This window comes from Osmerus eperlanus, chromosome 22 (assembly GCF_963692335.1).
Source record: "Osmerus eperlanus chromosome 22, fOsmEpe2.1, whole genome shotgun sequence".
Lineage (NCBI taxonomy): Eukaryota > Metazoa > Chordata > Actinopteri > Osmeriformes > Osmeridae > Osmerus > Osmerus eperlanus.
The window spans coordinates 13,331,124-13,348,701 of NC_085039.1; the positions used below are offsets into that span (position 1 = coordinate 13,331,124).

A 17,578-nucleotide genomic window follows, 5' to 3' on the forward strand; every position below is an offset into this window, starting at 1 on the left:
CACACTCCCTCTCACACACACACACTCCCTCTCACACACACACACTCCCTCTCACACACACACACTCCCTCTCACACACACACACTCCCTCTCACACACACTCCCTCTCACACACACACTCACTCTAATATCACAGGTGTTGTTGCTCCTCCGAACACGTTTCCTCTCCTGACGCCTCACACACACTCACTCACACACTCACTCACTCGCACACCTCAAACACACACACACTCAAACTCCTGCCCACTGCAGGCCTGCTCCTGACGCCTAACACACTCACACTCAGTCACTCACTCACACACCTCAAACACACACACTGCAAACACACACTCACACACACTTACCTCATACACACAAATACCTCACACATACACCTCACATACACATGCAGACACCTCACACACACACACATGATGCCTACATTATTACTAAAAACATCTGGCGTCTTTACACACCAGTAATCCCTTCTCTGAGAGCAGTGGTGTAGTGTGTATGACACACACACACACACTCACACTTCCCTGAGAACAGTAGTAGTCTCTTTCACATAAGCACAGACACACACACACACAGACACACACACTCTTGCAGGAACTAACTGTGTAGCCATGCCCTCTATGTCATCACATGACCATCATAATCCCATTCAGAGACAAGAGGAAACACAAGTAATACAGCCCTAGTCATACACATAATCAAATCTTATTAAACAGTATGCTTTCTGTATAGTGTTCATGTACACATAACATGATCATAATATTTATACATGTAAATAACCCGTTTACACTTAATATAATCTTAATACATATATACACACATACAGTCTAACCCTATGATATATACCATATATAAATCGAACCCTATTATATACGTGTGCACTTGTACAGAGAGGTGGAAGGAGAGGGGAGAGCTAACTCCATCGATATGACATCAGATTTGCGACTCAATGCACAACCGTCTGCCATGACGTACTAGGCCTGTGTGTGTGAGGACGCCCGGCCCAGTGTGTGTGTGAGTGAGCGTGAGCGAGGGGGTGGGGTGAAACTCACTTGCTTTCCCCGCTCGGGGTCTTTGTAGAAGCCGCTGAGCCGTCAGCAGATCCTCGGTCTTCACGGCCTGCAGCAGCTCCTGATCCTTCCCCATCTCCCTGCTCTTTTCTCGGTCTGTCTCCTGTTAATCCGTCCCCTACATCCCCCTGCCTGCTCCGGTCCACCGGGTGGAGGTGGAGATGGATTTGGCTGCACCAACACGGCAAGATGCAAAGCAGATTCCGCTGCTCAAACAACCTCAATAACCTCTAAACCGACCGGCCCCGTTATCCCTCTACGGCCACGGGACGTCCCTCCGGTCAGGGTGCTCTCGGTCCGCTTTGTCCTCCCTTCAGTAACCTCGCGATCCCACAGAATGTCCGAGTGCTCAGTCCAGCCTGACGTGGGTCCGTGCGTACATGCGTGTGAATCGGGAGCTTCCTCCCGTCGAACACTCGAGCACCATCCTCAGAATATCAACACGCACTGATATTTTAACGTCACCAATATCGCTCGGCTGCGGAGCTCGCGTAGCACGGTATTACATAAACACGAGCCAGCTGTGCGCGCAATACTACAGTTGTAATCCTTGGTCCAGGCTGATGTTGGAGCGCGCACGCGTGTTTGTCATTATGGACGTAGTTCTGCGTGTGTCGGTGTGAGCATGTGTGTATGGGTGTGCGCGTGTGTATGCTATATAAGTGTGCCCACCAGTCACCAGGGCTCAATGATGATCAGAAACTTGCCCCGTGCAGGGACCGCGGGAGCAGGAAGAGACCATCATCACTTATTTTATGATATGGTATGTTTCAAAGATCGCGCCTACTGCCTATCAAAACTACTGCGTTTTCTGTAAGTTAGGGTTTATTGAAAGCAAATGTAAATGACCACCATAACCCTAGCCATACACCCAATCTACAGAGTTTTATATAATTTTGTATAACAAACTTTCTTTAGTACTGTATCACCTCTAATGAGGGGAGCAAGGGTTTACTGGGCATGTATGCTGTAGTACAGTCGACCAACAGAGGTACAGAGCTGTTGCAAGCGAAATAGCTATATAATGGAATTCAATTATGGGAGGGAAAAAAACTGTATATTTCTTACTATCTAATTGTACTGCAATACATCCCAACATAACAGTAAAAATACACACATTATAATGTATTTTATTTTAGCTATAAAAAATTATTGACAACAGCAGAAAAACCAAGCAGAAATTCCATATTGGGATTTCTGAGGTCAAACCTCATTTCAGGTCAAACCGAACTTTCACCAAACGTCTCTTTTTTAACAGTTCACGAGGAAATTTGTCAAGTCGTATTTCCAGTGAACTGGTTATGTTAGCCAGTCATGCTTAATTAAATTCATTTCATTCTTTCGTTAGCAGATGCACATTTTTGTATCGCAATTTCAGTGCAGATATGGCTAAACGTTACATAACCCTAACTTAACTATAATATAACCCTAACAAAACTATAATATAACCCTAACCAATGAAACAACACTTTATAATTGAGGTATTTGTAGATAAGTGAGGAACAGTAGTTTTGACATTAATATTAATAAGTGTTTAAAGCAGTCATTGAATGTTTTTTTGTGATATTTCACACTGTTCCTTAAGGTCTCAGAATAGGGTATGTAACGTTAGCCTGGCTCTGCCCTCCTACGTACTACCGCTCAATTTGGATTTTGCTTCTGTACAAGGTCTGGCCATTCGGTACTAAGTCAGATTTTTCAGGTTGATTTTCTACCGGCGAATCAGCGAACAGAGGGAGTGGCTGAGAACGATGACGTTGATGTCGTGCGCTAGTTTGTGTTGTAGTTCTGTAATGGTGGCGGAGAAAGATGCGACCGAAGCCTTTCGGTCCGTTGTGGCAACACTGCCGAATATCTATAAACTAAAGCCGGAGCAAGAACAAGTTTTGTTGGTGGCCATGATGTTGTGGCCCTCCTCCCCACGGGGTTCGGGAACAGTTTGATTTTCCAGCTACGGCAGCTAGCTCTGTTACAGTAGTCGTGAATGAATTGGCTAAGGCAAACGCTAGTGATTGGTTATGGCAGATCAGAGTGGCTCTGGGCAGATCCAATAGTTTTAAACTTCAACAGAGTACCCGCCTACAAGGAAGTCAACGCTTGTCAATGGAGCGAGGCCAGACTCTCTGTACAAATGAAATGTACGAGAGTCTGGTCAGGACCAGGCTAATGTAACGTTGGTTTGGCTGAAAATGGCCCAGGTCCTGTTCTATGTGCGCTAATGCAACCCTGGAAAATAGCCCTGGGAAAAAACAAGAGGTTTTCTCCTTTTATGGTATTCTCATGAATATATAGATTAGCTGCACGCTGATTGGTTGGTTTACAACGAGTGAAACTGCGGAGCAAAGACACAACACAGCCAACAGCACTCACTGAAACATGGAAGGTGGAGACTTGAAATAAAAACGTACAAATAAATCTATTGTGTCTACACAACACGGTTTTCAACAGATTGACTAGATATCATTTGAAATGATAACGTTGTTTCCACTTCTGTTGTCGAAATAAACAGGATCGACTTAGGTGGGTAACGTTAGCACTACAGCTTAGCAAACAAACTATCCTGATTCAACTCAGCTTCAGTTATCTCTAGCTATCTTACTGAAAAATGGATCTGGACAAACATGTGTAGCCGGTGTGTGTCGGTGAAACTCACTCCTCAGGTATGTAACAGGCCACCCGCGTCAACGAATCGCTAGCTTTTCGTTGGCGTAGTTGTTAGTGGTGGCGCTTGGGAAGTCAGAGGTGGTAGGTTCGACTCCTGGTCGGAGCGGACAGTTGCCCGTATGCCTCAGTGTCAGGTTGGAATGAAGAGCACAGTCGCAGATGCAGTTTAGAGTTTTTAATGGTTCTGATTTACTTCAATCACGTAATGTAGTCAGTCATGACCACACACTGGGTCAAATAATAATTGAGGCAAAGGCAAACTTAAAGTCCATCAAGACGGTTGGTTCAAGGGTAATCCACAATCAAGGTCAAGGCACAGTCCAGGGTCAAGGTACACAGAGCAGCCAGCACAATCGAAGTTTCCAGGTAGGGCAAGACAAAGGAGAGGTCAGAGACAAGCGGGGTTCAATACCGTGAAACAAAAGAGAGTCCAAGTGAACAGTCCAAATCGTAATCCAAAATCCACAGTCGGGGCAAGCAGGGTCCAGCACAGGTAAAGAGTTTCCGTAAAAAGTTTCCAAGTGAGGTAACGCCCGTAGCACACAAACCATGAATGAGCACTGACAAACAATTCAGGGTTCCTTTTAACCATGGCCGTTCACTTCCTCACAGCTGAGCCGGCCTTGCTCTGACTCCTTAGTGCCCTCTGCTGTCCTGGAGGGCACGCTGTGTGTTGAGTCGTGACAGGACCCCCCCCTCGAGGACCGGCACTCGACGGTCCAGGGAGGGCGTCGAAGAACTCCTGGATCAAGGATTTGTCATAAATGTCCGTCCGAGAGACCCATGACCGCTCCTCAGGTCCATAGCCCTCCCAGTCTACGAGGAACTCCAATCCACGACCCCGTCGTTGAACATCGAGGAGTTTTCTGACTGTGTAGGTCAGAGTGCCATCAATCCTCCGATGTGGAGGAGGGTTCTGGGATGCCAGAGACAGAGGAGAAGAGATGGCTTTGCGTAGCAAAGAGACATGAAAAACAGGGCTGACCCTCATTGACCGAGGGATGGACAACATGTAAGACACCGGATTAATTCTGCGTGACACTCTGAACGGTCCCACATACCTAGGTGAGTTTTTTGGATTCTGCAGGCATAGGCAATCCCTTTGTAGGCACCCATACCCGATCACCAGGTTTGTAGAGCACTGCCACTCTTCTTTTTCGATCCGCCTGGCGTTTGTGTTGGTTTGTGGCCCTGACGAGGTTCCGGCGGACCTTTTTCCAGAGACGTCGAAGGCGCTGGACTGAGGCATTCGCTGCAGGCACCGGGCCCTCTGTTGGCGAGGTAGGGAACAACACTGGAGGGTATCCTGTAAGCGCTTCAAAAGGAGACATTCCTAAGGATGAAGACTCTAGCTGGTTGTGAGCCAGCTCCGCCCACATCAGGTAACTTGCCCAGGTGGTAGGGTTAGAAGAACAATATGATCGGAGATATTTCTCCATCTCTTGGTTGACTCGTTCAGTCTGGCCATTAGTCTGGGGGTGATACCCAGAGGTGAGACGAACAGTTACCCCCATTAGCTGCCAAAAGGCCCTCCAGAATCTGGCGATGAACTGTGGACCCCTGTCGGATAGGATTTCCTCAGGCGTGCCATGGTAGCGAACCACCTCTTTAACGAGAGCGTCTGCTGTCTGCCGGGCCGTTGGGAGCTTCTGTAAGGGTACAAAACGTGAGGTCTTTGAAAAACGATCAACAATGACGAGTACAACTGTAAAACCATTGGAGAGGGGCAACCCCATAAAAGTCAAGAGAGACATGTGACCAGGGGCGACGGGGTATGGACAGGGGGTGCAAGAGCCCTTGGGGGCGCTGGTTGTCGACTTTGTGGGCAGCACATATGGAACAGGCTGCGACATAACCTGCAACATCCTCCCTTATAGACGGCCACCAGAATGTACGGCTAATTAGTTCCATGGTTCGGTGTCGCCCGGGATGGCCTACCAGGCGAGAATCATGACCCCACTCCAGCACCAGTGGCCGTTGTGCCGTTGGAACAAAAGTCTTGGAGGGTGGCGTGTTGGGTGGTGGTTGTTCTAGGCGGTGGCCATCTTGCACGTGCTCCATTAGTATCCAACGGACTGGGGCAACAACACAGGTGTCAGGAACGATTGGTTCTGGTGTTTCTAGAAGGATATCTGGGGCAAACTGCCGAGAGAGGGCATCGGCCTTGACGTTCTTGGACCCTGGTCGAAAAGAGTGTGAAATCGAAGCGTGTGAAGAAGAGGGCCCATCGAGCTTGACGAGGATTGAGTCTGCGGGCCTCACGGATATACTCAAGGTTTTTATGATCTGTCCACACCATGAACGGATGCTGGGCCCCTTCTAGCCAGTGGCGCCACTCTTCTAAGGCCAGTTTGACCGCCAGCAGTTCACAATTCCCTACATCATAGTGACTTTCTGCTGCGGTGAGCCGTCGAGAAAAGAAAGCACAAGGATGCATCTTCTGGTCCTGGGAAGATCTCTGGGAGAGGCTCCTACTCCCCCCTCGGAGGCAGCCACCTCTACTATGAAAGGCAGTTCAGGGTCTGGGTGAGCTAGCACCGGAGCCGTGGTGAATCTTTGTTTTAGCTCTGAAAAAGCTTGCTGTGCAGCTGGTGTCCAGCGCAGGGAAGCGGGTTTACCCCGGAGAAGGCCAGTGAGAGGAGCCGCCGCTGTGCTATAATTCCTGATAAAGCGGCGATAAAAGTTTGAAAAGCCTAGGAATCTTTGCAGCTGCTTTATAGTCGTGGGTGTAGCCCACTCCAGGACTGCTGTTACTTTTGACTGATCCATCGTTAATCCCTGGGGGGAGACCACAAAGCCCAGAAAAGTGGTGCTAGTAGTGTGGAACTCACTTTTTTCCAGTTTGACGAAGAGTCGATTTTGGAGTAGTTGCTGGAGCACTCGCAGGACGTGTTGAACGTGAGAATCTAGGTCAGAGAAATATCAAAATGTCGTCCAAATAAACAAACACAAAGTGATCCAAAAATTCCCTCAGCACATCATTAACAAAGGCCTGGAACACAGCAGGGCAATTAGACAGGCCAAAAGGCATTACCAGGTACTCGTAATGCCCCCGAGGGGTTATAAACGCCGTCTTCCACTCGTCGCCCTCTCGAATTCTGACGAGGTGGTAGGCATTCCGGAGGTCCAATCTTGTGAAGATAGTCGCTCCTCTGAGACGTTCAAAGGCTGTGTTCAACAGTGGCAGGGGATACTTATTCTTCACAGTTATTTTATTCAGTCCCCTGTAATCTATGCATGGACGGAGCCCACCGTCTTTTTTGCCCACGAAAAAGAATCCAGCCGCAGCAGGAGAAGTGGAGGGTCGGATAAGCCCATTTTGGAGAGCGTCCTGAATGTAAGTGTCCATTGCTTTGGTTTCAGGGATGGACAGGGAGTAAAGCCTGCCTCGTGGGAGCGCTGTGCCAGGAAGAAGGTGTGTAAGAGTGCTAGTGGCCCAATCGAAGGAGGGTTGATGGGTTATGAGCCAGGGGTATCCTAAGACAAGGGGATCTTGAGGAGTGTCAATCAAAAAGAAAACACAGCTTTCCAAGTGTGTGTCAAGTGTAAGCATCTGCAGGGGCCGGGTGCAGAACTCCAGTCGTCCAGACCCCAGGGGACGTCCGTCAAGTGCCTGTACTGCTCTTGGAGCCTCACAACGAGTGATCGGCACCTGTAACTGGCGCGCTAGTGTTTGGTCCATTAAATTAACTGCGGCCCCTGAATCCACCAAGGCTTGTAGACCTACTTGAGCCCCCTTGCGGTAACCCCAGGTTAGAAGCACAGGCAGGGAACAGCGAGACGCGGGAGCAGAGGCGACCACTCCGCTCACCAGGAGGCCCCCGGCTCCTGGTGGGCGCGGCCTTTTCCCTGGAGGTTTGGACAGTTACTGCACAGGTGACCCTGGCCTCCACAATACAAGCAAAGGCCGTGACGAATCCGACGCTGTCTCTCCTCTTGGCTTAGCCGAGAACGACCTAGCTGCATGGGCTCCTCCCCACCATGGTCTACGGGGAAACCGGCCTGAGGTGGTGGCCTTGATGGCAATGGAGAATTGTGGACCCGGGTTGGCGGAAGAGAGCGACCCTCTCTGCGTTCTCTTCGTCTTTCTTGCATGCGTTTGTCCAACGCTGTGGCCAGAGTGATGAGGTCATCCAAATCTTCGCCCCAGTCTCGATTCACCATCTCGTCTTTCAGTGACTCCCTCAATCCTTGGTAAAAAGCAGTCACGAGGGCTTCACCCTCCCATCCGGTCTCTGCTGCCAGGGTTCGGAACTCGATGGCGTATTCTGTGACTGATCGCGGGCCTTGGGAGAGTGAAAACAGATGTGAAGCCGCCAGTCGTGGTGTGAGGCCGTTATCGAAGACACGCTGAAGCGCATCCATGAACCTCTCACAGGATGTGCAGTCTGGATGGCGGTGAGTCCATAAAGCGGTAGCCCAGTCCAAGGCCTTTCCGAGTAGCCGTGTGATGATGTATGCCACCTTAGAACGTTCAGTGGGGAAGTCCGCTTGTTGCAATTCTAAGATCAGCGAACACTGAGTCAAAAAGCCTTTACAAGCAGCTGGCTCACCAGAGAAGGGCGGTGGAGGAGACAGCTTCACGGTAGGCACCGGACCCCGGAAAGGAGGATCACGAGGGTCAGGTAAGTTCCTCATTTGATGTCCAATCTGGTTGAGGGCTTCCTCCATCCTTTGCAGACCATCTTGGTGATTGTGTACTGTGACCCTGAGTCTCTGAACAAGAGACTGAAGCTCCTCTACATCCGCTGCACCACTTTGATCTGGCTCATTCATGATGTCAGGTTGGAATGAAGAGCACAGTCGCAGATGCAGTTTAGAGTTTTTAATGGTTCTGATTTACTTCAATCACGTAAAGTAGTCAGTCATGACCACACACTGGGTCAAATAATAATTGAGGCAAAGGCAAACTTAAAGTCCATCAAGACGGTTGGTTCAAGGGTAATCCACAATCAAGGTCAAGGCACAGTCCAGGGTCAAGGTACACAGAGCAGCCAGCACAATCGAAGTTTCCAGGTAGGGCAAGACAAAGGAAAGGTCAGAGACAAGCGGGATTCAATACCGTGAAACAAAAGAGAGTCCAAGTGAACAGTCCAAATCGTAATCCAAAATCCACAGTCGGGGCAAGCAGGGTCCAGCACAGGTAAAGAGTTTCCGTAAAAAGTTTCCAAGTGAAGTAACGCCCGTAGCACACAAACCATGAATGAGCACTGGCAAACAATTCAGGGTTCCTTTTAACCATGGCCGTTCACTTCCTCACAGCTGAGCCAGCCTTGCTTTGACTCCTTAGTGCCCTCTGCTGTCCTGGAGGGCACGCTGTGTGTTGAGTCGTGACACTCAGACGGAGATGCAAGACTACGTCTGTTACACATGCATCTTGATTTGTAGATTTACATGACAAAACTGGTTATTTATTTGAATGAAGCACAGTCAGGAACATGAAATAACGTTAGCCCCATTGCCAATAACCTAAATCATCACACATTCTACCGATGCTAGATACAGGCAGGATACTAGATACAGGCAGGATACGTTAGCATTGCTAATAACTGTTAGCGACAACGTCATACTACAGCTTGCGGTTGTGATGAACATAAGGTCGGAACAGCACCTCTTTTCAGCAACAACTTCATAGCAAATCCTGCTTTACATTGTCCTAGGTTTTCAAAACTGTCCTCGGTGAAATGGTTCGAGCAAATGTGTAATTGAGGGTCGAACTGCACAGGGATTTTCTCATAGACAAACATCACAGCCCGTCGAGTGTTTTGTTCCTTAGGAAGACTCTGAAAAGTGTCAGCATTCCCTGTACAGCCTGGAACACTGCATTTACGATGGTCCATTTTCAATATCCTTTGAAAACTTCCAAACTTTCTCCTTTGTAATTCCCGTGGAAGTACACAGAGCAGCGCGCAGCTAAACTAGTGTCTGAGATCCTGGGCCAGAAAACCAGAGGGCTGGTTTGTATGTAAATGTTGGGGCGTGACAAGGTGATGCTACATTTGTGACGTCACAAATTCAGCTTTTTCGAAACTGATCGTTTTACAGCTGCAGTTTCAAGTTGTGAGATTTAAATAGGAAAGAGGTGTCAAATGGACTTTGAGGTTCACTGTATATCCATTTTACCCACCGAACTGTCGTTATTCAACTATGACAAGTTAAAATCAATGACCAATTTAGCAATCAATGACCCCTTTACAGTTTTTCTCAATTGTTTACACACAAATACTGGTACTTGAGACACAATGACCACAACATGTAACTCATGCACCAACCCCATGAACCAATTCTGCTAAACTACAAGCACAATTCCTGCTTTACACTCAAATTGCAGTTCTAAAACACACTTTTTTCAAAACACTACACACAATTCTCTGCATTTGGCACAATTTTCATGAAGAAAATCTTTTGTTTTCACAAGGAACACACTGCCAACAGGTGACCTCTTCTGTTTTTGAGCAATGGATGCCAACATTGGAAACAGAGGCAGAGGAGTGAGAGTAAGAGGAGGAGGATGGGGAGGACGAGGATGAGGAAGGCCAAGGACCATAATCTCTGAGGAGATCCGAGCCGCTTTGGTTGACCATGTAGTCAACCATGGTCTAACAATGAGGGAGGCTGGGCAAAGAGTACAGACAAATTTGAGCAGGTACACTGTAGCATCCATCATCCGGACTTTCCGAAATGAGAATAGGTAGGTTGCCTGTGGACTGTTCTGTAGGACTGTAAAAATAAAGTATGTTTCAAGTATTTGGAAAATGTATTCCTACTTTGTATTCCTACACAGTATTTACAGTATTTTACTATTTGTTTGGCAGACATGAAAGATTACCAACACAAGGTGGTCGGGAACGTCTTCTGTCTCCTGAACAGGAAACTGAAATAATGAACATGGTCCTAGAAAATAACGCCATAACATTACGGCAAATACAAAGAAAAATAATAATAATGTAACTGTATACACTATACAGTAAATTATTCTGTTGTTTTGTATGTAGACCACTGTATGTGCAACTTTGTGTTGGTTGGGATGTACACTGTGTACATTGTTTTTCTGGGAAAAATACGTAAAATATATTTGTTACCGTGTATTTCTGTGTTCTGAGTATAAAAACAATATTCTCAAATATTTTACAACACACTTATGTATGTACTGTCTGTAGTAAATGTAACACTGAACAAAAAAAGGCCTAACTCACTATGATGAATGAAGAAGAAGTGTTTTCCATTCCTCATAGTGTTTTACATTGAGCACATCAGTGTTCAAATGGTTCTTATAAATGTCTATTCATATGATGGTTTGTGTTTGTCATTTGAAAACAAAATACAATTTTGAGATTAAATAACATTGTTTTGAATGTAAAGTTTAATTTTGCAGGAGAAGTGAGGGGTTTTGCCCATTGTGTGTGTGTTTTTTTGATTTGTGTGTAGAGTTCTGAGAGTATGAGGTATGCATTCAGAAAATGTGTGTAACCAATCGAGAAAAACTGAAAAAGAACATTTGTGAAAAAACAGATCTTTAAATAAATGTATGTGTGTAGGACAGGGCGTGTGTGTGTGTATATATATATATATACCCCTGGTATCAAGCTAATTTGGATTTAAGGGGACAGGCATCTGGGTCAAAATGTAGAACACGAAATCATGACAGTTCTGATTTGCAGACATTCTAGAACCCTCAGTGCTTCATCCTGGTTCTAATCTGGTGTCCTGGTCTGGTCTGAACTAGCATGGTCTGGGTCTGGTCTGGTCTGGACTAGACTGGTATGTTCTGGTCTAGACTGGTCTGCTCTTGTCAAACTACACATATAAATAACAGTAATGACCACCAGACTTGAGATTCACTTAAAAAAAAAAAATCAAACAAGGTGTGATGTCTCTTAAAGGAGACAATGAGACAATGAGATGGACGCTTTGAAACAGGGTTTAATATATACTACACCCTACCATACCATGCAATACACTACCATACTGCATGCTAAAGATCCATACTAAAGTTCTTCCTTGATCTCTGCTGCCTTCTGTGCTTCAATGTATTGCTTCCTCTCCTGTTCTTCCTGGACACAAACACACACATAGAGACACACACACGCACACACACGTACACAGAAACACACACGCACACACACACGTACACAGAAACACACACGCACACACACACATACACAGAAACACGCACACACACGTACACAGACACACACACACACACGCACACACATTGTGCATTACAGTCAAATACATCTAATACACGTTATGTGGCATGTGTCAATGAAAGCTGCTGGTTCAGGTTTACAACCTTGATTCTGTCTCTGCTGGCGTTCTCCATCTCTCTCTCCAGAAAGCCCCTCAGCTCCTCCAGAGTCCTCTCTCCTCTGTAGATCACCACCTGGCAAAATACACATACTGTTACCTCTCACACACACACAATAACATACACACACACATCCTCTCTCTCTCACACACACACAAACACACAGACGGTGTGACCGACCCTCTCTGCGTGAAGGGCGGGGAAGAGGAGCAAGGCGGGGCTTGGCTCCTGCAGAGACAGATTAATGTCATTGGATGACGTGTCAATGCGAGCGATGACCACATCATCTCTGGACAGGAAGGCCGTACCAAGCTCCTCCCACAACAGGAAGAGAGAGCGACTCCTCTGGCTGTAGGGCAGATCTGCAACAGAGAGCATGATGAGTGTGTATGCGTGTGTATGTATGTGTGTATGTGAGTGTGTGTGTGGTAACAGTGTGTGTGCATGTGTGTATGTAAGAGTGTGTGTGTGGTAACAGTGTGTGTGCATGTGTGTATGTAAGAGTGTGTGTGTGTATTTAAGAGTGTGTCTGTAAGTGTGTTTGTGTATGTGTGTAAGAGTGTGTGTGTGTGTGTGTAAGTGTGTTTGTGTATGTGTGTAAGAGTGTGTGTCCCCACAGAACAGGATGAAGACAGTCTTGTCTGGGTTGAAGGCGACTCTCTCGAGGTTAGAGCCCACCAGCTCCTTCACCAGACGCTGGTCCCAGTCAGCTGGAGCTGGCTCGCTCTGCAGGCGAGGCTAAACACACACACACCATATACACGCACATCACATGCAGACACACACGTACACACACACCACATACACACATGTTACTTGCTTGTGAGTGTGTGTGTAGTTGTCTAAGTGTGTGTGTCTGTGTGTACCTTGGCCTTGCCCTCCAGGTATGACTGGCAGAAGTGTGTGATGGTGGGCGTGTCCAGCGTGTCAGAGGGGAGCTGGTAGGTCACATAGTCTGTCAAGTTGACCAATCGCAGCAAGGGAGCCTCCACGTCTCGAACACGGAAGTACTCCAACATCCTGCCGTTCCTTGGCTCGTCCACATCCACCAGCACGAACAGCAGCTACACACACACACACATATGGTTCAGACAAATATAGTGTTAGGGTTAGGGAGGTGGTACAGAAGTGACAATGAACAGGGCTAGATTAGTATATTTACATTTAGTCATTTAGCAGACGCTCTTATCCAGATAGACTTACAGTAAGTACAGGAACATTCTCCCCGAGGCAAGTAGGGTGTTACATTATGGTTAGGGTTAGTTCCGGTTATTAGGATTAGTTCCGGTTATTAGGGTTAGTTCGGGGGGTTAGGTGTGTGAATGCAGTACCTACCTTCCCCCTGAAGGGGGCAGCAGCGGCACTGAAGGCCGCCTGGAGATGGAAGAAGTCGTCGGAGCTCTTGTTGACAAACAGGAGGGCGTGGCTTAGAACCGGAGAGGACAGGATCTGAGCCGCAGTCTGGAGGGAACATCAGCCTGTGAGATTGTGTGTGTGGTTCGGTTTTTAGTTTGTGTCCTTGTGCAAGGCACTTCACCCTACTTGCCTCGGGGGAATGTCCCTGTACTTACTGTAAGTCACTCTGGATAAGAGTGTCTGCTAAATGACTAAATGACTAAAATATATAGTTTGGTTAGGGTTAGGTTAGAGTTATGTTATCTCACATTAACTATTGCTTACCCACCTGGTCTACTGCCAACTCCACTACCCTTAAACCAGTCATGTCTCTTTACAAACAGGCTCTCAAAATACTTGACAAAAAACCTAAATCACACCATCACTGTTCAGTCCTCCATAAGTACAGACTTTTAAGTTGGGACAAACTGATCACATCTAAGAACTGCTGTTTAATGTTCAAAATCCGGTTTAACCTGGCCCCCCCACCACTATGCAGCCTAGTCAAGTTTAGAACAGCAGCAACCAGTGCTACTCGAGGGTCAGCAAGAGGAGACTGTGAAATTCCTTTTAAAAAAAGTGTATTCGGATAGTCGGTTTTCTCAGTCAGGTCAGCCCGGGAATGGAACCATTGCCCACAGAACATTAGAGAATAACCTCATTCAACTGCTTTAAAAGAAATCTCAAAACATGTTTGATAATTAACCAAAAATTTGATCATTAGTGGGTAAGCAGTAGATTATTTTTAGCAGTAGAATTATGTTTTATCACTTGTTGTTTTTATACCCATTGTTCTTTGTGTATTGGGATTTTATGTTTCATATATTTTAACTTAATGCCTTTTTTTTTTGCTTGAATTTCCTTTTTTCACTCTGGCAGTGGGACTGCCAACTGAAACTAGCCTTTTGGCTATAATTGGGTGTATTTACATGTTAATGTCCCTCTTGATAAAATACATTTTAATACTGCATATATTATTATTTTATTTAATAATAATGTAATATAAATATATATAATACATATATGTACCAAAAAAAAATATATAATATTGTATGTATATATAATTTTAAGATGAGACCTCCCCCAAATAAGATTTTGGCTACACTAGCAGTGTGAGTGCGTGTACCTGTCTGGTGTGAGTGTATGAGTGTGTGTGTACCTGTCTGGTGTGAGTGTATGAGTGTGTGTGTACCTGTCTGGTGTGAGTGTATGAGTGTGTGTGTACCTGTCTGGTGTGAGTGTGTGAGTGTGTGTACCTGTCTGGTGTGAGTGTGTGAGTGTGTGTACCTGTCTGGTGTGAGTGTATGAGTGTGTGTGTACCTGTCTGGTGTGAGTGTGTGAGTGTGTGTACCTGTCTGGTGTGAGTGTGTGAGTGTGTGTACCTGTCTGGTGTGAGTGTGTGTACCTGTCCAGTGTACTCAGTGACCAGGTCCATCTGGTGAACAGTGATGAAGAGAATCAGCTCCTCTTTAGATGTCTGACTGCTCATGTCATACACCTGCTGCACCTCAGACTACACGTACACGCACACCACACACATCACACACGCATACATACACACACACACAGACACACACACACAATACACACATTTACACACAAAGACTGATTATCCATTTGTCTGTACAATATATCTTTAATAGAACTGTGAAGAGGTGTTACTTATGATTTATCACCAACATACCATGGCCATCAGTCAATCTGATTTTGAGGTTGGAGCTGTCAGGCCAAATAGTGTCCTAGGGCCAAATAGTGTCCTACCTGACGTCACAATACCGTTCCGATGCAAAGACGCGTCCGTCGCTATGCCGACCTTAAATTCCTGAGATATCTACACGTGCTAGCAGGAAACTGTCATGGTTGCTATACTGGTTACTAGGTAGGAAGTTTTGTATTTAGGCTTATTTAAACCAGTTTATTCTACTCTAAGATTTGAAGTTTTCACTCCTTCGATAGCTAGTGCTAGCTAGCTAGTCGTTTTCATCGAAAAAATTACTTATTTAGCATCAATTTTAACAGACCGGGAAGGCAACACGTATAGTATTCTACCTGCGCGCGTTGCTGTCTCGGGAATGTCGAACGAGTGAAAACTTCAAATCTTAGAGTAGAATAAACTGGTTTAAATAAGCCTAAATACAAAACTTCCTACCTAGTAACCAGTATAGCAACCATGACAGTTTCCTGCTAGCACGCGTAGATATCTCAGGAATTTAAGGTCGGCATAGTGACGGACGTGTCCTTGCATCGGAACGGCATTGTGACGTCAGGTAGGACAGTATTTGGCCCTAGTACACTATTTGGCCTGACAGAGCCATTATATTTCTACTTGTATAATGAATCATGTTACCAAGTCATGTGACAGACCTGTTTCAACAGCAGCACCACTTCCTGGTTGATGATGTTGTACTTCCTGTAGAAGGTCTGAGAGCTGCTGATGTAGAAGAGCAGGTCTGGCAAGTCTATTGCTGCAGCGTAGAACACCTGCACTGCCCCCTGCTGGAGATCCTGCACACAACACACACATTAACACCTGCACAGCCCCCTGCTGGAGATCCTGCACACAGCACACACATTAACACCTGCACTGCCCCCTGCTGGAGATCCTGCACACAGCACACACATTAACACCTGCACAAAAGCCCACCATACACACCACATACACACCATAACCACACCATACACACCACACACACACCATCAACATACACACACACCATAACCACACCATAACCACACCATACACGCCACACATTTAGTCATTTAGCAGACGCTCTTATCCAGAGCGACTTACAGTAAGTACAGGGACTTTCCCCCGAGGCAAGTAGGGTGGAGTACCTAACCCTAACCCAAGGACACAACGTCATTTGGCACGGCCGGGAATCGAAGCGGCAACCTTCTGATTAATAGCCCGATTCCCTAACCGCTCAGCCATCTGACTCCCCTACTCCCACACACACACTATCACCACACCATACACACCACACACAGAAGGTCCATCACACAGCCTTCATTTCTCCATTCATGAAGTGACTTGGAAAACGGTAAGAATCAAGCGGCCAATCACCTTGAACAGTCCCAGGACCACAAGCCCCTCCAAGTCTTCTAGACAATCGGATTGGCTAAGATCAGTGATGAGGTCAGCTGAAGGCCCCGCCCTCCTCTTTAGCCATGTCACAATGGAGGCAGCAGTCTGCAGTCCTGAACAATCACATCACAAGAGAAATGTGTGCATGAGAGAGGTTACATGACTGACTGTGTGTGATGTGTGTTTGAGTGGTGTGTAAATGTGTGTGTATGTGGTCTCCATGTTGGTGTGTGTGTGCATGTGTGTGTGTACCTGGGCATGGTGTGACTTTGTCTCTGTCTCCTGATTGGTAGAGCCTGAGTGAGGGTGGGGTTGTGGCGTTGAGCTCCCGAGCCAGCTCCTTCTCCTTGGAGACGTCGACCACACCTAGCTTTACCTCCGACCTCTGCAGCTGCAGTGCTGCGGCTCGGAACTCTGCTGCCACCCGCTGGCCTTCCCCCGACAGAGGAGCAACTACACACACCATACACACACACACCATACACACACACCATACACACGCACACACCATACACACACATACACCATACACACACACACACCATACACACACACCATACACACACACACCATACACACACACACACCATACACACACACACACCATACACACACACCATACACACACACCATACACACACACACACCATACACACAGTGCTTGTGTGAGAGTGTGTGTGAGTGTGTGTGAGTGTGTTTGTTTGTGTGTGAGTGTGTGAGGGTGTGACTACTTACAAAAGTGCACCAGCAGCTGTTTGTGGTGTTTGAGAGCTTGTTTGAAGTTTCCTCTGTTCAACTGTAGAACCCCGTCCTCCCCAACGGAGCCCCCCGTCCTCTCCGAGTCTGTGTCGGAGAGTGTGGCGGAGTGTGCGTCGGAGTGTGTGTTGGAGGAGACAGACACACACACACAGATCGTCTTCCCCAACAGCAAGAACAGCAGCAGCAGCTTCATGTTGAACTCAGTCTGACACTGACCTCCACAGAGGAGAGGAAACTGGGAAAGTGTGTGTGGAGGTGTGTGTGTGAAGTGTATGTGTGTGTGAAGTGTGTGTGTGAAGT

General features: G+C 46.8%; 2 protein-coding genes across 2 annotated transcripts in view; both read right to left on the reverse strand.

The window, feature by feature from the left end:
* The window catches only part of si:dkeyp-9d4.3 (caskin-1), a 19,892-nt gene extending 18,251 nt beyond the window's left edge, over positions 1-1,641 (reverse strand). Inside the window, exon 1 of the mRNA XM_062448953.1 lies at positions 1,050-1,641. Within this exon, the coding sequence (XP_062304937.1) occupies positions 1,050-1,143 (94 nt within the window). The 5' untranslated portion in view covers positions 1,144-1,641. The remainder of the gene's footprint in view (positions 1-1,049) is intronic.
* A 9,995-nt stretch (positions 1,642-11,636) lies between these two features.
* Positions 11,637-17,503, reverse strand: zgc:136472 (uncharacterized protein LOC678514 homolog). The gene is made up of 11 exons (XM_062448158.1): positions 17,255-17,503; positions 16,772-16,972; positions 16,499-16,632; positions 15,799-15,939; positions 14,840-14,947; positions 13,375-13,500; positions 12,906-13,103; positions 12,657-12,777; positions 12,220-12,401; positions 12,025-12,114; positions 11,637-11,785 (listed from the first exon to the last, which is right to left on the reverse strand). Exons 1-11 carry the CDS (start codon positions 17,469-17,471, stop codon positions 11,720-11,722), a joined length of 1,584 nt encoding a protein of 527 aa, XP_062304142.1. The 5' UTR covers positions 17,472-17,503; the 3' UTR covers positions 11,637-11,719.
* Positions 17,504-17,578: the final 75 nt, after the last annotated feature.

Excerpts from the sequence above, each read along its gene's own strand:
- zgc:136472 (XM_062448158.1), bottom strand. The coding sequence starts at position 17,471 with ATGAAGCTGCTGCTGCTGTTCTTGCTGTTGGGGAAGACGATCTGTGTG. Across the intron at positions 16,973-17,254 it reads ACAGCTGCTGGTGCACTTTT|TTGCTCCTCTGTCGGGGGAA; the intron begins GTAAGTAGTCAC and ends TGGTGTGTGTAG. Across the intron at positions 16,633-16,771 it reads CAAAGTCACACCATGCCCAG|GACTGCAGACTGCTGCCTCC; the intron begins GTACACACACAC and ends GTGATTGTTCAG.